This window comes from Pelecanus crispus, chromosome 8 (assembly GCF_030463565.1).
Source record: "Pelecanus crispus isolate bPelCri1 chromosome 8, bPelCri1.pri, whole genome shotgun sequence".
Classification (NCBI taxonomy): Eukaryota; Metazoa; Chordata; class Aves; order Pelecaniformes; family Pelecanidae; genus Pelecanus; species Pelecanus crispus.
Genome location: NC_134650.1, coordinates 1,881,692 through 1,905,158, shown reverse-complemented (window position 1 = coordinate 1,905,158; position 23,467 = coordinate 1,881,692). Strand labels below are relative to the sequence as shown.

At 40.3% G+C, this 23,467-nt stretch overlaps 1 protein-coding gene across 6 annotated transcripts in view; it reads right to left on the bottom strand.

The window, feature by feature from the left end:
* The window catches only part of AFF4 (ALF transcription elongation factor 4), a 52,109-nt gene that overhangs the window by 14,929 nt on the left and 13,713 nt on the right, over window positions 1-23,467 (bottom strand). For 2 of the 6 annotated variants that reach the window (XM_075715395.1, XM_075715396.1), the window contains exons 2-12: window positions 18,599-18,725; window positions 16,398-17,189; window positions 14,980-15,024; window positions 13,925-14,011; window positions 8,584-8,620; window positions 7,031-7,079; window positions 5,711-5,731; window positions 5,096-5,150; window positions 4,029-4,066; window positions 3,500-3,662; window positions 2,053-2,970 (exon numbers count right to left, since the gene is read on the bottom strand). In XM_075715395.1, coding sequence (XP_075571510.1) covers window positions 2,053-2,970; window positions 3,500-3,662; window positions 4,029-4,066; window positions 5,096-5,150; window positions 5,711-5,731; window positions 7,031-7,079; window positions 8,584-8,620; window positions 13,925-14,011; window positions 14,980-15,024; window positions 16,398-17,189; window positions 18,599-18,721 — 2,328 coding nt within the window. In that variant the 5' untranslated portion in view covers window positions 18,722-18,725. Of the gene's footprint in view, window positions 1-2,052; window positions 2,971-3,499; window positions 3,663-4,028; window positions 4,067-5,095; window positions 5,151-5,710; window positions 5,732-7,030; window positions 7,080-8,583; window positions 8,621-10,884; window positions 11,072-13,924; window positions 14,012-14,979; window positions 15,025-16,397; window positions 17,190-18,222; window positions 18,251-18,598; window positions 18,726-23,467 lie in introns of those variants that run through there. The other 4 variants (XM_075715400.1, XM_075715397.1, XM_075715399.1 and 1 more) reach the window with 4 other exon arrangements.

Sequence of the window (23,467 nt, the reverse complement as noted above, 5' to 3'; positions counted from 1 at the left end):
GAAAAACAAAGTCTGGCTTTATTTTTATTACAAATTACCAACCTGCGTGAAAGAAGTAGCAGCTAAGTTGTTCATTTTAGCATAAACATATTATGACCAGAAAAATCTGCCAAAGGGTTCAATAAGAGATTAGGAGACAGATCTCATGTTGAGGAGCCTAACAGAGGTGTCATACGAATGCCAGAAAAAGGTCAAAGTCTTGCAGTCTATTAAAGTAAGCTCACAGATGTTGAAGACTAGATTTTTCTCTATTTATTTGTGTAAATTTATTCCTAAAGTCAAAGGGTCTTGAAGGTAAATTTCTAAGCTGCCTTCAGCAAGCACCGGAAGTATCAATACAGTGAATAAAAAGGAAAATAGGGCCTCACAGAGTAAGTCATCTGGTAAGGCAACCAGATTCAAACCCAAAAGGTTTCATTTTTGTTACACCGATGCTGCAGCCCTGCCCCTTACAATCAAGGGAACACACGAGCAAATAACGTGTAGAAGTCAGGTGGGGCAGTTGTGTACAGAGCACTCACAAACCTAAAACCGGAGGGGTGTGGGGAAAGGGTGTTTTTTTTCTTTAGTGGCCTCAAACAGGCTTGCATCTTCTCTGCTATGCACCAGTAAGCATGAGAGTAATCTGAGGATTCAAAACAATCAACCACCAGACTATTTTCTGGCATAAAGCCTAAATTCAATTGGTCTTAGCAAAGCTTTCTGGTTTAGATGTAAGAGCACAGATCTTTAACGCTGTAACTCCAAATGTGTACTGAAAAGCATAACTGGTCAAAGAAATAAAGTCAGTGTATTCAGCGCCGTTGGAGCATGTGAGTGCATGGAATTTTACAGCCACACTTGCAAAAAATAATTAATCACTGTACTGGTCAGAGTTATTCCCATTTTACAAAAAAAAGCTCATACTTTCTCACTTTATTTCCTTATCCAGAGAAAACAGGAATCTTAGGAACAGTACAGGAGAAACCTGTTTGCAGTTACATGTCAAGTTTCCTAGAAGACGCTAATTTCTGTAGGTGACCAAGTTTGCTTAGATAATTTCAGTTAAACCAGTTTTCCTACTGAGCAACCTATCTCCTCTGGAGAGTCAAATGACTCCCTGAACGATTATCAGCTAATCCTTTAATTCCACATGTCAATAAAGTCTTACAACCGCTGCCAAATCTCTGTTAAAATAAAATTTTCAGAATGAAATGCAGAGGAGCATGGCAATTTTTGAATCCCTGAACCAGGGCTTCACTGTCATTACTTCATGGAAACCAGAAATTTATAAAAATTCATTGGATCACTGAGTCCATCTGACCGCCACAGGTTTGCTCCTTATACAGACTACGTTCTGAGGTTTCTAAAAGCAGTTTAAAATTACACCACCAACTACTTCTTACCATTCCCCCCTCCCAAAGCCTTACTTCTACTCAGCTCCCCCGTTGATTCCTGTCCATTTTACTGCTCCCAGGCATTCCTGCTTTTTAGTTATAGTTGAAAAGATGAAATGTTTTTTTGGAAAAGATTAAATATTATCATGGAGACATCCCTCAGTAAAGCAGCACCCCTGAGATCATGGTTTCTGCTGCTGCCATGCCCATTTCAGCCCCATCCTGGCAATATGCAATCGCATGATTCACTGGTTCAAGGAGCTGATCCAGCTGAAAACTGCCTTTTTTTTTTTTCTCCAGGTGAATTTTCCATTGGCTCAGCTGCCTGAGCTGGCCTGCAGTGCAACAGAGGCTGGGGCCAGATCAAGCGGAGGCATGAGAGGGCAGGACGCAGGAGCTGCGCTACCTCCGTGAGCTCTAGCTACAGCGCTAACGCTCCTACAGGTGCGACCTCCCCCCTTCCCCTCTCCACTGCAAAAGACAATCCCGATAGTCTCTTCTATAACACAGGGATGATCAATGTATTTACACAAAATAGCTAGCCAAAGCCACCTCCCAAATTGCTGAGAGTCACTACGCTGAGGGAGGATGTGGGTTGCTGGGCTACACGCTTGACACCAGTAGCGATCCACTAAGGGGCCGAGATAACAGGTAAATCTGTCTACAAAATTATCACCTGCTTATGTTTCCTTTTGCCTTTTGCAGAACTTTTATCAGACGGCTGCTTCTGGGATTCTCTCGCGTGCTTCTCCGGCACGTTTTTCTTTTCCGCTTTGGGTGCGTCAGCATCCTTGTAAGGCTTCCCTGGTATTCTTGATAAGAGGCTCAGGTCAATCTTCACAATAAGTGGGTACCTTTCATCAGGATCACTGAGTGGTGAAAGAAGCTCTTTCTCTTCCATAGGAGAGAACATTCTTTGCCGAAAAAAGCTGTCATCCTCCTCCATGGAAGATTTAACAGGAGTCCTATTGCTCTCAGAGTATTTGGGTGTTTGTGATGAAGGAGGCAGGCTCTCATTTTCATCTGAATCAGAGGATGAGGTATCTGTTTCTATGAATTCCCTGGATTTCTGGGCAGATTTGCTTGAAGCTTTGTATTTCTTCTTCTCTGTGGTAGGCCGAGGGGAAGATTTGGGCTCTTTCTTTATATTGGGTTTTCTGGAGCCTTTTGTGGCTGCCTTATGCCTGTTTGAAGGTATATTTGTTGCCATGTCTACTGGGGTTTCACTTTCTATTTTAAGACCTCCTCTAGGCTCTTCAACAGATGTCTTTTCTGCTTTCTTGGGCTGCTTTTTACCTACAGTCCTCCTCTGTGTTGAGCTGTCACTCTGGGCAGGTGATTTCTGCCTGCCGCGACTGCTCTCCGAGCCCTTTTGGGTGGGTTTGGAATCTCGCCCCGGTGTAGAAGAAATCGAATCTTTGGATCCGCTTTGATCAGTGTACCCGCTCCCTGTCCCCTGATCCCGTCCCTCTTTTTTGTAGCCTTGGGAGGATGGGATATTGCTGTCCACGGAAGAAGCTGGTGACACTTTATGTGAATTAACTTTGTTCAACCAATTATCCAGTTGCCACTTGTTTGTTGGTGGTGGCTCTGGCTAAAAACAAATTAAAAAACAGCATTAGATAAACTATTTCACACTTCTTCCATCTTTTCCATGGGACAGCTGTACTATGCTGCATGCCAAAGCAAGAGGTACACCAAAAAAACCTGAGATAACTAACTAATGAATATAGGTAACAAATAACAGCTCTCATTTTTCCTTCAGCTGGAGCAGCTGCTATTAACAGGCAACACTTGCTGCCACAGCTTTCCAGCATAAAAGGCCACAGTTTTTTAAGCTACTGTTACTATACCTAATTTCTGCACTCCAATAGATAACTGGTGGTAAAAGTCACCTCAAACTCAAACATCAAATGTGTGCTTATATAAAGAATTGTTACCATATCCAATTACAAGTACTTCAGCAAAAGAATATTCCACGTTGAAAGCGATCCCACGTTTGTAAGCCTAATTTTTTTTTTTTTTTCTAAACAGTTTGAGAATGTATTAATTTTTTTCTGCCTTTAAAACTCAGGATCAATGCCAAGCTAATGAAGACAGCCCAAATACATGTCAAATCCTACCTCGGGGGATGCACTCTGTGACGGTTCATTAGCTTCACTATCACTGGAACTGCTTTCACTTTCAGAGTCAGATCCTGAACTGCTTTCGGATCCGCTATGGCTGCTCGAGTCATCCCTTGAGTTATCTGCTCCTTCACTGTTATGCTGTGAAGGTTCAGAATTACTGAAAAGAAAAATGAGGAAAAATAAACAAACGCTACCCAAGGCACAAATATATCCGAGAAGTCCCTTCATTAGAAAGAATAAAATGTAGTATTTTAATTAACATTTATGAGAAAATTCAACATAACTGAACACAGTTCACCCTGGAAACAAACAGCCGCCTTAGTTTTTTCCCCCTTCCCAAAGTGGTTAGTATAATTTGCAGGATATACGCTATTTAATCATTGATTAAATTCTAATCACCTTTTGCTTTAACACAAGACAAAAGACAAACGTGAATTTTAGAAATGAGACCAAGTCAAGAGTGCTGACTGGGCTGAATATCACCACTCTACTTTCTATGCCGCAATCTACCAGGAATGCCTACCTTCCAGGTGTGCTCCTTGGCACTGTCTTATCGCAGTCCTGCAATTAAGAAAAAGAGCATGAAGCTTCTGGAAGTTACTTTAGCATTGTATATACAATTAAGTTGCAAAGCGTCAATTTAGAGCCTTTAAATTTTTAAAATTATTTAGCCTGAACAGCATCTTAATTCTGTACTTGCAGCAGTTTAAATTTGTCTGCATCTTCCTTATACCGAAAGAAAACCAGAGTTATTTTCTCCAAGCTTTCACCACAAATCTATTACCTCACAGTCCTACACATTCTGACTACACTTCTAAGAGTTCCTACTTCCATCGCTCACTAATACCATGCTTCCATCTTTTTGAATCAGACGATTCAAGATTTGACAATACTATTCCTGAGATGCCCAGAGTACTAGGAGTAAACCAACTAAATGTACTATCTCAAAAAGTTTTCCACATGAAGACAATCAAGTACTAGAACTGGGAACAGGAAGAAAAGAAACAAAAGAGGAATGTGGATTACTGCTGAGTAGCACATACAGGTATTTTTAATTTTGCATGCTAAACGCCATTTCTGGCAGAAGCTGCACAAAATTAATATTGACAAAGATGAGAAAAAGAGACTTGTTGATAAAAATAAAGGTGCTGCTATACTCCCAGTTACAGGTACAGTATCCCTTATCATCCCAAACACAGTCCCAAGCTACTAATGCGCAGAGACGTTCATACCACGTACTCTTTAGCCGGAGTGGCAGAACGTGAAGGGTTCTATCTTTAAATGGAGGGCCATTACACACGTTTTAAAGTACACTATTACCATTTTATGTTCAGAGAAAGCCCATTTGAAATCAGTAAAACAACATTTTCTAGATAAAAGCCTACTGTTTCAATAAAACAGATAATTTCCCCCAAATTTACATTTAGGAATACCTGAGGTTTGTCTAAAAACATGCCACCTGATTTTTGTTTTTTAATTAAACTTCCTCTTAAGCTGCTCAGTTTGCTGTCAGAACACTAACACTGCTGAAGTACTGAACCGTGAGTGCACTCACTATGTTTTTCTGAAACTCTGATTTAATGAACATACCTGCTCTCCATCGCTGTCTTCACTACTGCTAAGTTTTAAGTCATCTTTCAACATACTAAGTAAAAGGGAGAAAGTGAGACAAGTTTTTCCATGTACTTTAATTACTTTCAAAGCATTGTTCTACATTTCAACACACTACTGTTTATACTACGAAGTAGGCTGTGTGGGTGAAATCCACACGATACCGTTCTAACATTTAATGTTTAAGAATAGTGAGTTAAGTCATTGTTTAGAGAAGCATAAGGATTCTAGTACTTTGACTCCTTAGTGCATTCTGTTAAATTTAGAAAGGAAATTTGACACAATTTACTAATGCGGGAGGAGCTAACTTGTGTCTGTTCAACCTCTTACACACAACGGCCAAAAATACCATTTCAAATAGAATCAAGAAAGCTAACACTAGGGGCTGTTTCCCGCCTTGTGGCAACAGTGCAACTGTTCTAAGCCATAATTATTTTATTATTATTCAAAGCCGTAATTATTCATGGTAGTCATACATACACACACTATTTCACAATACTGAAAATACGTGAACACACTGAAAACATATAGCAGGGTACAGGGCCTTTGTGCTTATTGAAAAACACCTTTGATTACAAAAATAAAACATCTTACTCTGTCTGGTTCGATTCACATCTGGAGAAAGAAAATGAGAAAGGATTAAAAGTCTAATACTTTGAGTTTCACAGTATAGCTGTTCTACTGATGATCTGAAAAGAAACACCAGCCTCTAGGATCTAGTTCCTGAAATATTTTTCATTGCTATCCTTTTACAAAAGATGCATTTATCTCCTTTTTTATGTTTTTTTTTGACCAGATCACAATCACTTTGTTTTTTTTCCCTAATTATTTAAAACTGTATTGTCACAGTAACCATCATCTCAGCTTTCTTCCTATGCATCCCAGTTCAACACATGCCCGGTGCTACCGCTTGTTCTTAGATGTTCTCACATTCCCCAGCTTTGGAAACAGCACAGTTCCTTCTTAGCGGGCTATACTGCTATGACAAAAGCAAAGCCAAACGGTGAACTGGCTGCATATGAGCATCATCTTAAACTACATGTTTTTGGGAAACTGTAAGTCTGTAGTAGTCGAGGGGTTTTCTTTTTATTCTATTCCCTTCTCACAGGTCATGTGCTTTTTAATCTTGCTAATACTGTAACGTGCACAAACAGAACTAGGCTTCATTTTGCGATTGCAGCACAACAAATGTTAACTTAGAATAACAAGTTTTCAGAATCTACAGCCACATTCTTTAAACATACAATCAGCTGGTAAACCTGTATTTTCATGGACGTATCATGTAATTGATTTTCAGGTATGAGCAAGGTGGACTACAGCCATCTAGAATATTCCAGTTGCTTTTTCTTTTTTCTCCCAGTTACATAATTGACAAAGTAAAACGCTGGATCCATGTGCATAACTCAGCAAACTTTTGCCCATCAGTTAAGAGACTGAGTAGAATAAACTTAACTAGACTGCAAACGTAGTTTGCTATCTCCTCCAATACAAAACAGTTCCCCATCTGGGTTATTCGCGCAACTGCTACAAGCTGCTTCCAGCTGACAGCTCTGCAATGCACGTGTTTGATTAAGTCCCATCCCATCCTGCCCATTCTTATATGCCGATACCTTGCTGCTTCACAAGCCAATTCCGAGGTCCAAACTCTTGCACACCTATCCTGACAACTGACAAGGAAACAGGGGAACGGAAAGGCAGCGCAGCGTCTTTGTTACTCACTCCAGCGTGCCGCATTTGGTCTACTGTCCCAGAAAATGGCTGCTTAAAAATGATCCCCTTTTTCTGCCAGTCAAGGAGAAGTATGCTAAAGAGTCGGTGCAAGAACTGACACGTTCCAGTAGAAGAAACAGCTATTTTCCAAGTCTCTTAAAATTTGACTGTTGTTTGACAGACATTTTCTCAATAGTCACTTACGATTTGGATTGATGGCCATTGGATGTTTTTGATGAAGGATTATACCGTTCTAGAAGAAAAAAGAAATGCACAGTTGAAAACTCAGCCAGCAAAACAAGTCACTCCCAAGTTGCCAGAAGCACACAGTCTTAGATAAACCAAGAACGGCTGAGTAGACAGGAGAAAGTAATAACCAGCTGACGCCAGGTGCAATCTCCCACAGACTGAAGAAGTGAGCCGATGCAGAGACAAAATACTAAATACAGCAAATAATCAAGAAAATCTAGAAGATTATTTAAATCATTGCTGTCTAAACCAATACACACTTAATTCGTTGTTAATGGTGTGAAAAACTGTTTTGCTTCTATCAAGATTAATCTATTGCCTTCTACGTGCAGGATACGGGATACAGATCAGCCTGTCAAGCTCTGACTTGTTTCAGCGTCCCTGCATAGCTTTTTAGCGGATGAGCAATCCTTAGATCCAGAAATCAAACTCAGAAACCAGTTCTTACCATAGGAATACACACTGATATAATCTGCTTTTCAGCTTGGGGGGGTTCCTTCCCTTTTCTTTAATTCTGGCAAATTGCGCAGTTCAACAGAAACAACAACTGAGGCTGTTAAAAGTTTCCCAGAAAATTCAAACAGGACTGGAAAACTGGGTCTGTGTTTTGACTAACCTTGCCTCTTCATTTACACACCTAAAGATCAGTTGCTCCTATAACGTAAGTCTATGGTTTAGCATTATGGAATTAAGTTTTAATTTGTTTCCTTAATTCCCCACTGTATCAGGTGTTTAGATTAAGCTGCTTGTGAATATCTAAGAATAAACCATTCTTCTTTTACTATTTAATCTGTTTAATCCCTTCAAGAGGGAGTGGAAAGACTTTTGGAAGGTAACAGCACAAATCTAATTCAATTTTACCTGGCTATGTTACCTGTGTTAAATTATTAGTTTCAGTAATATTCAAAACAATGATACAGTTAAAGAGAAATAAAAGCCACTTTTGTCTAAAATCTGAAAATGCATTCTGGGACAAGAAATTAAAGGATATTGCTAACCATATTACTATGAGTTCTTGACCAGTTCTCTCTATTTTAAAATGACAAAGTGAAAACAAACAGTGAAACTGCAATGTGCTTTTGCTATTGAGATATAAGCGTAAACACTGTTTTGGTTTCTAATATGTCCCCAACCAGGGAGTTGGGTTTTTTAAAGGGTGTTTTGTTTTAGTATTCAGCTATTTTCAATTAGATCAACTACAGAGACATTTTTTCAAGAATTAGAAAACCTGACAAATTAAAAAATATTTATTTCTTTTCTAGAAGACAGTAACAATCTTGCAACTCAGTCACAACTTTCTAGATCTCAAAAAGAAATGTGAAAGAAAATCAAGCAATTGTTTTATTGGTTAAAACTTGAGAAAGTACAGAAAATCTTAACGTAGATTCCATCCTATGACCAGTCTGGAAAATCTCATTCTCTAAAAAGCATGACATCTTAAGAGATACTAAGAATACTGAATCACAACAAAAACATTAAAGATATTACAGGAAGTTTAATATACTTACTCTGTTCTCCAGTGCCAAAACTGGACTGCTGAGATTCCTAAGGGAATAAAAGATCACAAGTGGTTTTTTCACTGGCAATTTTAACATATCAAAACCCATGCTGTAAGCAAGATATTCTTTCTACTTAAAGGATGGCACCTAACCTCTGAAAAAGGAAAAAAACGTAACAACAAACCCGAAAGAGTGATTCTTCATGTGGGCCCCAACTCCTCTCACCAGCCACAGCGGCATGGCCAGCGCAGGGCAGGAGCGCTCCACGCTCCTCTCCCTTAGCTCTGCTCTCCCACCCGCTTGCTTTTAAGAAGGGGCCACGTGCAGCTGTGCTACGTGAGAGCTCAAACTCCAAAATCCCTATGTAACTTCTGTAAATCCCATCATCATGTACGTTTAGCATGGAGAGGAACTGTTCAGTATGTTTTTCTTTACCTTCCTTATACATGGAATACTTGGTAGTGCAGGTTAATGGTTGGACTGGATGATCTTAAAGGTCTTTTCCAACCTAAACGATTCTATGATTCTAAAAGCTAGTTTTATGTATTTCCATTCAAATTCTTTTCTCTGCATCTTTCTTTTTCAGACACATACAGCATCACAGTGGACAAGGAATGAGTACAGTAACAACCCATCGACGACAACAACAAAATCTCAGCTACAAAGGAGCCCAAGAGCCAATGAACCTTAAAATCCGAACAGCTCTGCACGCTCTGCCCTAAAACCCCTTCTCGCGGTGGCTCCAGGCGAGTCGCTGGGAAATGCGGGCAGGCACGGCTGGCCAACACGTCATTCCTCCCCGCCAAAGCCCAGATCTTCACAGAATGGGACAATTCACTTGCACAAAAGCCAATATACAATGATATGTAACTTCCTTTGAAATATAATGAATCTGCTACCCATAAATCTAACCGTAAAAGATGAAGCCTTGCGAATTTTAGCACTCGTACGATCTTCAGTGTTCCCATTCCAGAAAACCCAATTCTGACTCCCAAGACACAGTAGATCATAAATTTTTTTGAAACCCTAAAATATTGTTTTAGCAAACAAATATGCAGAGGCTACCGAGTTACTGAAAACCTACTTCTAGGCTAGAGTGCCATTTTAAAATAGGACCTTCCTGACCTCATTTTAAAATGAGGACAAATGCTGGCCCCATAAATAAAAACTGAAAATATTTGACTGAATTCATAAAGTTATATACACACATTTTACTTAAATGCTCTGGCAATGGCAAACCAGAATTAAATTCAACAATGAATTCCAGGGTTTTTGGTATACCTGTGAACCACTCTTCCCAAACAGCCAAGTCAGTGACGTGCAGCAGTTATAGATGCAATTTAGAAAATTTAATTTTTTAAACACACAGAAGCTTTACACAGCAAAGCACACTGACATTTTTCTAATTTCCGTTAACTTTTTATTTCAAAAGTGAAAGCAGCTGCAATAATGCACTGACCAAGTATTTGGTTGATAGGGAACCTGATAGGGAACCTTCCTTGTAAGGCATTTCAAATACCTCTAATCTTTAGCAGTTGAAAGAAAGGAGGGGACAATAAAAATAGAATTAGCCTACGTTCAAAGTGCAAAGTGAAGATGAAGTCGGAGAGAAGCCTTGTGACTTCAACAAAAAGCAACAGCTACACTCCCTTCAAAATAAATTTTTATCTTTTACATAGGTACAAGGAGCGCGAGTGTGATTCCCCGACTGTCTTTTTCCACTGTCAGCTTACACACGTTGACAAACTGTAAGTCAAAAAAGAAGTAAAGACCACACACTAATCAAACACCACATCTGCAGAGCAACTGCCCTGGGGTGAGCACAAGATGAGGAACTGGTACTCCTTCTTACCAATACACGTATCGCAAATTCTGCAGAAAGCACCTGCCCAATTGCTCACTTCAGTCAACTTCCTATTTCTAAGGCATAGCGCAGTCTTTCAGTTACGTGCACTTTAACGAGGTGTTATGTTTAAATGTGCAAATTTTTCCAACTCTCTTGCCATCTATTTTGTCTTTAAATACATATTTAAGAAACTCAGGAGATCTAAAAAAAAGAAAAAAGCTGTATTTTCAACTCCGAAGTTATTTACAACAGTATCTTCTAAAGGTCTACTTCAGAAAGAAGAATTTAAAAACAACTTAAAGGAAGGAAACCCTTTTAACCAAAGTATAATAGACTGCTGAGGTTAGATAGTGAAGACCCTTAAGCAGGAAACAAAATCGCAGCTTGTACTCAAACATAGAAACTGTGGAGAGAAAAAACACTCGCCAGCTGGACAGAACGGCAGCCGGGTACTGAATTCTCACTTGTAGGTGACCAGCTTGGCTGTAGTCCCCGTTGTGGTGAATAGGACCCATTTCCATTTAATGTTTGAAATCTCCAGGCAGATCGCGTTTTTATTTCTTGGAAGAAAGTTTCTATATTACAGTGGATCAAGGGACCTGACCGCCGGCCTTCTCGGTGACTCCAGCACAGGGCAGATGCTGAACAAACCTGGAGACAGAATCCACCTCTTCAGAGATGCCCCGAGGTCACTGCACAGGTATGCAGGTACCAAAACTGCCAACGCTCTCACGTTGCTTTCAAACAAAAAACTTCCACCCTCTGAGAAACAGCTGGGCTTTTTAATATATTTTACAAACATGCCAGTATTTTTGGAGTTTTTGACTGCAAGCCCATGGCTTAAAAAAAGTCATATAGGATAAAATTATAGAGTGCTAGGTCACTGGATAACATTTTTTATCAAGACTCAGGAATCTACATTTTCTTCATAGCATCCATAAAACTTTCCCTGACCTATTTTCATGAAGTTTTATCATCTGATTCAAAGACTTCCTCATAATCATCATATATATTTATAGTAATGCAGAGAGGCCCCGGTCAGGAGTTCGTGTCTCTTCAAGCTGCTCACTATCCACACAGAGGGAAAATCATCTTCTCCCCACAGTCTTACAAATAAAATCGACCGGTCCACCCAAAGGGAGCTTAATTTTATGTGCACAGGCAAAACATACCAGACTCCTGCACACAAGAAGAATGCTGTGAAACGCTGCAGCATATTAGTTGTAAATAAATTGAGCACAGTATTAAAGAGAGGAGCTTTTCTCAAACAGTACTGCTTGATTAAAGTAAACCACTGTTTTGTTTTGTTTTCTGAATTCTGCTCTGGGTGCAGACTGCACAAGCCTATGGCTCGCTAACTTGCTGGAATTCTGCGAATATCCTGCTGCCAAGAATGACAGAGGAGAGAAGGCAGAGGAAATTACAGGCTTTGGATGCGGAGAGAGAATTTGACAAAGTTCCATGGCTAAGATGTGCAGCCACAAAATAAAAAAGCTGGCAAGAAGTCAAAAGACTCAGAGCAGCCATAAATGGAATTTTTTGCAAACTGGGTGAAGAAACACAATCCAGGTTGATAGGTTCAAAAAACCCACAACCTACCTTTTTTGTTCAAACATCAACAAGACTGTGCAGTCTTACGTGGTTTCGCTCTGCGTCACAAAGACACGCATCTCTCTGCACACCTTCTTGCTTCCCAAACTGAGTCAAATACCAGAGAAACACAGAAACAACCAGTTGTAGCAACCTCACAATTAAGTGTGCTCAAAAGCATGTAAAGGGAAAACATCTCCCCAAAGGTTCAGGAATAAGCATTCAGAGCAGCACAGTGAGTACCTTTGTTGATGAGGAAAGGCGTGGAATTTCTTTCTTTACAATAAAAGGTAAGAGTTATTACCAAGATCGCATTTTTATATAACACAGCAAATAAACCCTGACTAAAAGTAATATATGCAAGATTAATATCGATCTAATGTTAAGAAAATAGGTGACAAGATTTATCTCTAGATATGCCTTCAAAAGTAAAGCCGAGAGCTGTATAGCATGTTCTGCATTTTCAGCTCACTGGAGAGAAAGAAGCAAGCAAGACGCAGCGAGACAGGAACAGGTAACGCAGAGGGCGATGGCAACAGGACTGCCCGTAGCTCTGGGATATTTAGCCAGCACGAGGACCTGATCGTTTCACTTCGCACCAGTCTGCGAGAGTTTCACGGATGTGCACTTACAACATGGGACCTGGAACCTTTGGCTGAAAAGAAGGTGATGTCAAAGCATTCACACAAGACAGTCGGTTTAGACAGATTGCATTAGAGACCTCAGTGAGAAAATGGTCTTAAAATACTTCGCTGAAGTGTTCCGTTTTGGGGAGAGCAATTAGGATCAAACAGGAAACTGACAGCAGCAAGTGGTGCTCTAGAATGGCAGTCTGGTCAGACAAAGAGTAGTCTTTATTATGAAGGTAGCTTCAAAAAGACAAAGACCATAATTTCTTCACTCTGAAGTTATGCCAAATTATGGGTGGAGTACCCCAATCCACTTCAGAGATACGTTGAGTCTGGAGAAAAATTCTATTGTCGAGTTAAGTCTTTTACGGGTAATCAGTAGATACAGGAAACAAAACATGAATTCTTGAATGAGTCAGCTATCGCAAGCTCAACTGCACTTGCTAAAGTTGCTATCCACAGCTATCTACCCTGCCTACCCCATCAGCTTCCAAGATACTACAGATTGCAGAGCTGTATTTCAAGGCAAACAATAACCAGCGCCAGTTCGCCTTGAAACCCTGCAGCTGGGGCCGCCAGATCCAGCTCAGGGGAGGGAGCAAGCAGCTGAGAGCGGAAGAACTCCTTCCTCAGAGGTGTCAGCTCAAGCAGGTCTCCTGGAAACGTGCCCTGTGCTGTCAACAGCAGCAAAGAGCAACTGATTTCTCTTTAGAATTAATACCTTAAACGCTTCAGTAGTTATTAAGTATATGAGAGGTTAGGAAGAGATCTTTCGGAACAAGTGATCCGAAAATTACTTTAGCAAAACATCCAATTTTAGAACTGTTTTAATTTTTTTTTGTACCTGAAAATAAAAGATGTAATAGAACTATTAATGGACTTCAAAATTATGAGGAAAATCCAGTTTACGCAGAAAATTACATTTAAATTTCTTAGCATTTACCAGCCAGGCTTCATTGCTTTGCTAGATGGAGGTAAACACGACGCTTGCTTCTACACAAAATGGTGCAAAGCGTTTCCCTAATAGGGAAAAAGGCTCAATGGCATTTTCAAGCTTCAGAAGTATGCTGAAGAAGGTTTGAATTTACGAAACAAAAATTAAAAAGAGGAAAGCTGTATTATCGACATCTTTGCAGACTGCTCTTGTGTGTGTAAACCAGAGGAAAAACAATGACATTCTTCATAAGGCTACCATACAGAATTGAATACAAAAGAGTTCCAAAATCCTGATCTTTAACAGGAGTTACTCTTTCAACAGCATTCAGTATTTGACTACAGGACTGACCTTTGTTGGAAAAGGAAATTTTGACGGTTCAGTTTTGCATGGCGTATGAATAGCAGTCAGTGGAGGAGGCCAAGAATGGGTCATCTCCTATAACCAGAACAAAAACCAAAAGCTATTAACAACATTAAAGCGAAGATTTCAAGTTACAGTCTTGATTCAAATGGTAACCCTGCCCCTCCATTTTCAGTTCACTGTCCACACTTCCCTAAGCTTTATATTCAAATCTCAATTTCCCAAATGTGTAACAAAGATTTTGCACGTAACCCTAAATCTTAAATTGTTACCCATGAGAACAGATAGTTAAGACATAACAACAAGCAGAAAGGCATAAATCAATAAAATTGGTTGGCCTGAACACAAACTGCAGTAGAAGTCAGAGTCTGATCATTTCAGACTGTGAAGAGCACGTGTAGGATACAGGGGTAGAAAGAATCCTAGGAGAGGGAAGCCTATAAAGTTTGAGGAAAAAGGGGAGAATGAAATGCCTGAAGCTGGAAAGACAGTGCCTTGTATTCTCTCAGAACATCTCCGAGGACCATGGAGCACTGAAGGTCAGAGCAAATGGTAAGCCACAGAAGTGTTAAAGGGGAATCTGATGATGCTTTTGTGATGGTAGACACATGACCAGGGGATCACACGTGCGGTAAAAAGACTTGAGAAAATAACCTAGGTAGAAGAGAAGGGAAAAATTCTGCTGTGGGGCAGCAAAAAAAATTACTGTAATCTAAAAAGGTATCAGAATGTAAGGACTGTATTTTGGTGGAAGAAATGGGTTAGGTTAACCAGGAGGCGGCCCAGGAGAACAGGAATGCGGGGAGGATCCCCAGCAGATGATGTGCACGCCCAGCAACGCCCAGTGCCCAGCTTGCACACAGCTCTGCCCCCAGTTTTCCCCGGTCTACCTGTGCTAGAGGAGTAACTGAAGAGCCCTCCTGTAACGACTTGCAGCTGAGTCAATTTAAAAGGCACTAATCAACTGCAGAGTACTTTCCACCTCCTTAGTAATGTTTGTATTTTCAACAAATAAGTTATGAACAAAAGCGTAGAGAACTCACTTTTAGAATTTCATCCACACAGCTCACATCACCAGATGCTGATGCCTACAAATCGAAACTCAAGATTAGCGTCTCCTAAAGCAAATTTTCCTTAAAAGATCCCAGGGGCTAGAAACAGTTAAAAATAAACTTAAAATCCTTATCGTGATTCATATAGACTGTATATAGATACAAACAGACCTTGCTAATTCTTTCCAGCAACATTAATTTTAATATCATAGATCCATATTTTTATGATATGAGTCACATCCAGTTACAAAAAGCAAATATCTGAGATCTATAAAACTGCCACAATAATATCTTACTTTTCAGTTGACAGTTAAAGTGATCATAGGCAGTCAGTGATATTAAAAACTTGTAGAGAGAGGAGAAAGAATCGTAGCTTTCAATCATTTCCTGAAGAAGCCACTGGATAATATCTGAATTCAAATGCATGACCATGACTATACAGTAATGACAAACTGCATTATGAAGTAAAACATACATTACAGAATCAATCTAGAAGCAGCAATAATTATGAAACTATCAATCTTCTGCATCCCTGACTGCTACAAGCAGAGAGGAAACAAAGCTACTATACGATTCACCGCATCAGCATTAGCATGTCAAGTTTTCACAAAGAAGAAAATAAGTTATTTTCAAATTTCCTTACCTGTGTCCTGGATCTTATTTTGCTATTTGTTGAAATCCCAGCAACAAATGCTTTTCTCTAGCTACCACAATTCAAGCAGTTAAATAGGAGATGCAATGACATTTTATTATTAAGAAAAGCACTCTCCTTCTAAGTGAGCTGTGGTCAGAGTCTGTGCCTTAACCATTCAGGATTTACCAAATTACAAGTTGTTAACCCAACAGTATTTTGTATCCAGCATACCTGATACAAGTTCTGAACCCTGTTCAATTCGGTGTGCTTCAGGATTAGCTTATTTTCCCTAGGTGAAGGTATAATAATCACATCTAGTAATTGCTACACACTTCAAAAGAAACTCTGATATATGCAGACAGTATCACTAGTCTAAGACAACATGGCTCCCAGTAATGACAATATATGTATCTAGCTCGTCACAATATTTGCGAATATCCTACTATTTCACTAACTTCTGACTACAGAAACACTCTGTGAAAATTAGCCTCTCTGGGTTAAGTCAGCCTTTCTGAATGTCTCATAGCCTTTATTTAATAAAAATCACAGTATCCACATGGAAGAAGCAGAAGGAAAAAATAATTACTCTTATACATTTGCCCTTTAAAGTACAGGTCTTCACTGCATAAGTTTAAGATGCTTTGCCTGAACCCCCCGCCCCAGTGTTTACTAAAAACTAAATTTCGGTTATGTAGATTGGGATTTTAAAGAAGCTGGAAAATCCCAGCCCAGAGGGACTTATGTTTAAGAAGCCAGGAATCAGATGGCAACTTACATCTAGTGGTTGAGAAGGTATTTTCAGCTTGGTTAGATGTGCTTTACTGCTAGGCTTCAGCTCATTCACGCTGCTGCTGTGAGTCTGGCTACTGTAGTGTTCGGAGGATAACTTCGGTTCCATGGATTCCTGTCCATCCATTGGCCTTACGTACGCAGTGGGTTTCTGTAACATTGAACTAGACTTGGACATTAGTGAAGGTGGGAAAGACTGATTAGAGTGTTGTCCACTTGAAAATGAGGGTACACGGGAGGGAGAGTCCCAGTTGGCATCAGGATCGCGGGGAGACTTTGAACGTTGATGTTCTTTGCTGTGGTGATCATTTCCATGAGATCTCGAATGGCTGGAGCTCAATGAAGAAACAGCAGACGGTTTTCCAGGGCTGGAAGAACGGGGTTTGGAGTGTTCGGACCCATGCTGGCTTTTTTTGCGGATGCTGCTGCTACTGTACGAGTCACGGTCATGCCTCTGGCCACTACTGCTAGTGTTATTGCCACTGCCACGCTGACTACTGTGTCCGCTCTGTAAACCCGAGGACCGTTTCTGAGATTGCGAGGAAGTGCTAGGTGCTGGTCCTACAGGAGTCCATTTGCTGCTCTGATGTGAGCTAGCATTATGTCTCTGATCACCAAAGAAACTTTGGTTTGATTTTTCATCTGGTGTTGATGGTACGGTTGGTTTGGGAATTCCAACAAGCTTTTGTAGCGATCTATCTCCTATAAGATCCTTCATTTCATCATAATTACCAAGCATGCTCTGAATACGACTAGACAATTTGTCTTCTTTGCTGGTCTGTGAAAAAAATTTTAAAAAATAATGCTTTTAAAAAAAAAAATCACAACTTCACTTTCAGTTAATTGACTCAATAACTACTGCAGTTAATCTAAATTTCAGGGCTAAGATCATGACTAGCATCCATGGTTTTTTTGCCATTGTTTCCAATTCCCAGTTTTAGTTCTTAAAGCGGTAATTTAAGCCCCTAAAGCATAAGGAAAATATGTACTACATCAGCAGCAGGAACAGCTGAAACAGCACTAATCAGTGCTTCAAATAATGCACTGGTGAGCTGGATGCAAGTTTAAAAGCTGTAGATGTCTAACGTCACCTTAAAGACTACTTCTCTAATACAGAACGCATTAGTCCTAATATTTTTTAATTAACGGTAAAATAAAATCAGCTTAACCTCACCACTGTATGTAATTCTTAACTGGTATTTATACTGGCATAATTCTTATTGCCAACAGTTATAAGGGTTCTTTCTTATATAACCAGTTTGTTTTCCAAATCAGGTATATTGTATCGTTATGGGCTTGATGATCTTAAAGGTCTTTTCCAACCTAAGCGATTCTATGATTACCCACATATCCCAACCAGCTTTACTTAACTTCATACATGTGGGATTTGGGTATCAAGCACAGTAAAGTGACGGGAAGACAGGAATCAAAAAAACCATTTCTCAACTTTCCTCCTGCAGGAAGACAGTTTTCAATCACAATGTTTCACCTCTTGCAAACCAGCTGAAATTGCGATAAGGGCACAGGTTTGCTTTCAAAGTGAGTTTTGAGCTACATAATGAAAATCTTAAATGGTACTTTTTAGCTATCCCAGAATTAGGTTATTTTTTCCAGTTCTGTTCAGCAGATCAAACCTGGGAGGAAACCTAGCACACATTTAAAGCTGTACGAGATCATAAACAGAGCCAACTCCCTCAAAAATCATATACAAACAACTGGCATACTAGTTAAAGCTGATAATTCTATCCTATCAGGCATTTCAGCGTTTAAAATTAACTTCCTATTTAAAAACATTCTCTTTCTGAACTTACCCAGGTCTGGATTACATTGATTGAAGGCTAGAAAGTTTAGCAACAGGCTAAAGCACCCCAGAAAAAAAGCAATGTGGCATGACACAATGAACAGTTTAATTGGTTTGAGTCACTGTAGCAAAAGCAGAAGAAAGCCAAAAAAATTTACGGTTTTATCATCCCTTTTGTCACCCCCTACAAAGCAGCCCCTCCTTATAAACCTGCCAGTAGAGCTGGTTAGTAACTGTCCATCCTCACTTTCAAGCCCTGCTTAAATACTTGGCTGACGTAAGAGCTGTGGATCTAAAAAGAACGCAGATAAAAATACATTTAATACACCAATTTGCATACGACTTCTGCTAGACAAACTGCATTTGTAGGAACTGCACAAACTCACAACTTTGTATGGTTCAGCAAAGAGAGGAGAGTTAGGTGGAAAGGCTTCTTCACCCTGTTGAATTTCCTGATTTCGCCTTTCCCTTTCTTTCATACGCAGCACATTCCGGTCTTCACGGTTCATGTTGCTATGAATAAAAAAATAATTTCTGATCACAGAAGGGAACGAGGAGGGATGCAAGCGCACACGGTTAGCCCCTGTACCTGTTCTGCCAAAAGAATGATCTCGGTTAAGAACCCCCTGCTGACTGTAACTCCTCAAAACCGAGATGTTTGTCCAATTTAAGACACCTTGCACTTAGAGCTGTAACGCACAATCTACAGCTAGCTTTTAACAGGGGAAGTTTATGCAGTAATAAAAAAAAAATTAAAAATCCACGAAGTCCTCAGGCAAGTAACTATTTCAAACCATTTCACCCGCTTGAATCATTTAGCTATTTCAACCCACGCTGTACATCTCCCATTCATTTCCAAAATACTTCTTCTCCTCCACATCCCCCAAATGTTCTGCAATTTTACTCTCATCCCCCCACCCATTCAGTGCCTGACTTCTACTGCAGATTTGGTTTTATTTTTGCTGCTGACATACCTTTATTGGCACCCATTCTCCAAGATATTCTAACCTCAAGCTTTGATGTGGTTCCCAGGCCTCCCTTCCTCCCTGCCTCCCAAAAGGCATTTCTACTCAAAGCAGTAATTTCAGTGAAGTTCTGGCAATATTGCACCTTTGCCTTAGACCATACAGTGTTCTCCTACTGAAAAAATGCAGATTTAAAAACTGCCAATCTCCCCTCTTACAAATTTTACTTTGCAGTTTGGTCTTGCTGCCTGAGTTAACAGAAATACGTCAAAGTGCTGCAACACACAAAAAAGAAAAGTTGGAAAAGATTCCCTTTGAGCTTGATAAAGCATTGGAACTTAAAAGAGTAAACAAAATAAGATTATAAATAAGGTGGTACTAACTCTTCCAAAATGTGCTGTACCTCATATCAAGAGATTTATAAATGTGCCTTACTGATTTGTAAAAAGTATAGTAGGCGCTTCCAGGAAAGAAATAGATGTTCTTCCACAGAATTTACAGTCTAAAATGAAAACGTTGTCTGCTTAGAAAAAAATCTTTATTTCATGTTTTTAGACAGCTGCCTGATTATTTAAAAGAAAAACCAAAAATTTGCTCCAGCATTACTTTGAAAGCTATGCAAAACCAGCTATTCCATTCTAAACAAGACTTCAACCTATCACTCTTTTTAAAATATCAGTCTTTTCACCTTAATAACATTTTAGCCTCTTACCATAATTTCTTACTCATTTGGCTTCATTTTGTCTACTACTCTTAATATAGTGAAATCTAAGAGGACGCCAAAAACAGAATAAACCCACAGTGTAAGTTTAAATCTTTGATGCTCTTTAAGGCGACGGGTTTGTTGTATTTCCCTGCACTGTAAACATTTGCATTGTAAACAAGGGAAAAGCATTAGCATAATCCAACTCGATGCTGATATCAAGCTTATGAATACGATAACTTTTAAATTATATGAAAAAACCCACTTTTTTCTCCAGTTCTGCTGTAATCAGCAAGCGCACATCAAGGCTGCCTACTGAGAGAGGGACCCGTACACTGGCATGTGGCAAGCAAACCACCCGGATGATTTTGCCACTGATGGCAAACCTGGTTTAAAAGTTTGAGACTTAAAAAGCTGATTCTTCAGACTGCAGCCCCATTTCTGATACATGTAGGATTTAAACAGAGACAAATATCAGATTTAATGATACGTACTGATCGGTTAAAGCCAACTGGAATAGTTTCAATCTATGCCATTTTACAATTAAAGGCAAAATGTGAGGCAAGGAACAGGAAAATCCTCTCTGTGAGTCGTTCACACATCAATACACTAAGGCTGTGGATTATATACAGCTATACATTTAGAAGATCATAATCTTAACTAAGAATTTTACATCTACATTTTGCAAATAGAGGGTTAAATATTAACAAAGACTTTTACTATTTTTTACAGAGACAAGCATCATCTTTCAAAACTGTAGCAACATTTACTATTACTCTTGGGACTGGGGAAAAAAACCCAGCATTTGTACCAACACCGTCACATGAAAGGAACATGATAGCAAAGATCCACTTGAGATCAGAGCTGGAGCAAAACCAGAGCTGATCTGGCCGTACCTGCCCGGTCAATGCAAAATTAGTCATCAGAAACACAGCAGCTAATCGCACTTTTTACCACCCCTCCCCAGTCTTTTGTAGTATAGCAAATGATAAATATCTTCATGGGTAGTCATTCTGACTGTATGGGGATTAGGCTTAAGGTTTTTTAACTTTTTCTTACAGTCAATAATTTGAATGTGATCCGAGGTAGCCTTGTTTCTATCCAATCTTCTAAATCTCTACAGAGAGATTTAAAGTGCTTACAATGTGTACTAAGCTATTAAAATCACACTAGCATTAAATGTGTAAATAAATTAAATTAGCGGGGCTTTCTTAACTCTGTACTTCAGCTAACTTCCCAGCCAAATTAATATCTTGCACAGCCACGAAAGGTAACAGAAGATAAATTTGCCTGTGTTCAGGAAAAGCAAGCAGCAGAGGTACTCTGAAAAGCAGAAGACTAAGGCGCGCCGACTAAATCAACATTGCGAGCAATTAACTTCAGCGTAACGGAAATTGCAAAACTAAGTTTGCAGACCACTTGCAATTACAACGAACTTTTAAAATCCACCATCCAAAATTCTACTACTGCGATCAAAGTTATGTACTATTTGCTGGGCCCTCAGGTTTTTTCGCGCTGAGTCAGAGCGGGCGCCAGCGCCGTCCCACGCTGGGATGAGAAGCTCCGCTCTTTCCCGGTTTCATCGCCGGCTGGCGGGAAGGAGCTCTGCCCCGCCGCTCCCACCACCGCTGCAGACGCAGCCAGAGCTGCACAGAGGCAGAACTGCTTCTCCCTCTCTCCCCAGATGTAAACCTTTTCCCAAAAGATAAAAGAGCCCGGAGCAGCTTGGTGCAGCCGAGCTCCTGCCACCCCTACCCCACCCTCCGGGCAGGAGGACAGCATCTCTGCTCCTCCCTCCCTGCACATGGCGCCTGGAGGTGGAAGGTGAAGAACTTGCTGACTTGTACCTGCCGCTATCAAGAGGATCCTGCTACAATTTCCCTTTCCCTTTTCCCAGGAGGCCTGAGTGAGCGTGAACTCCCAGGAGGAGCAGAGCCAGGTCAAGGGAGACAAAACTAACGCCCCCGCACCAAGGACCCAAGTCACCTTAATTTCCACATCTGGGGAAAGAAAAGTTCAAAAATGAAATTAGAAAGCAGGGCCTAAAGCACACCACAGTATTTCCATTTTTAGAAAGCTGAATTCTATATGCTTTCTTATATTTGCAGTTAGCTACACTGTACTCTGCACAGTCTGTTTAGTACGTGACTTCACTACACAACTGACTCTTCAAATCTCATGCCTCTTCTCCAGCTCAATAAGAATTGAAAGACGGAAATTCAGCAGGAAGTTCACAGAAACTTCTGACACAGAATTCACTTGAGCGTATTCTTCAACCGCTGATCTAGATGTACTGAGCAAATGAACTAGCCGAGCGTCATTCAAATCATCCATACCAGAAACACAATTTTCATTTCTCATTCCAGCATCTTACTAAATCCTATTTGGTACTTCTGTTCATCCTTAATCCAAAAAGGGCATGGCTTTGGCCAGAGTTCACTCAAGCAATCATCATCCTGGACTTTATAACTCGCGTTATGGAATTGCAGCGTTGCCACCGCCCTGTTCCCTGCTGCAGTCCCACTCGCCTCCTGCAGCCTTCTCCTGCTTCCCACTGCAGCCTTCTCCTGCTTCCCACTGCAGCCTTCTCCTGCTTCCCACTGCAGCCTTCTCCTGCTTCCCACTGCCTCAGCTCTGGGGCAGGGGGACGCATCCCAGGCATGGGACTTTCGGACCATACTTTCAGGTTTTTTTTAAAAAAAACCAACAAAACCCACACCCACATTGCCAAAGTTTTGCTGGTAAAGGCAAGAGGACCTTGGCTAACCCCACGTAGGACTAAGCCTACTTCTCACCCCTCCTGAACCACAGCAGGCATCCAAGTGCCTGTCGTCGCGCAAGTTCACCAGCACCCTCACCAGCGTTGCTCCATCTTCCCAGACACCGGAAGGCAAAACCATCAAAGGTGAGCGTCCGCCCGAGGAACCCTCCACGCGCAGCACGATCCAAACCCACCACTTTTCAACCAGGCATCAGTGGATCTTCAAAGCACATTTACAACACCTTGACTTCCTTCAAGACATCCTCATTTAACTCAAAGGCTTTTTTCTATGTGAATTGGTTTCATAAGCGAGAGAAATCAAACAGTTCATATATCCAGCGCCGGTTAATTGGCTGTGATGAAACACAAATTTTGTTTGACAACATTTGGCCATGAACGATAAACAGTCTTCAGAGAGAACGCACAATATCTTGTGCTTTGCGCAGGGCACACCCAGCTCTGCGAAGCACAGACAACTCAATTTTTTTTTTTTAAAAAAGGTGGGAAAAAAGCTGAAAATCCTGCTTATAATAAGGAATGATATGTCTTCAGAAGGCATTTAAAAATACCAGAAACTGCCTTAATGCTGCATCCAACTCTCTCCCAAAGATACCTGTTACTCATTTAAAATGTTTTCCTTACTTGTACCATGAACAGCAAGGAGCATCTAAGGAGTTGGCATGGCATGCTTCTCCCAACTTGTGCATTGAGTATGGCATCGCTACTAATCCTGTCACTAAAAATCACGTACGCAATCCTAAAACGCTATCTGTCAGCTTTAATACAAATGCACTCACATAAGATCTGTTAAAAAAGGGAGACATTA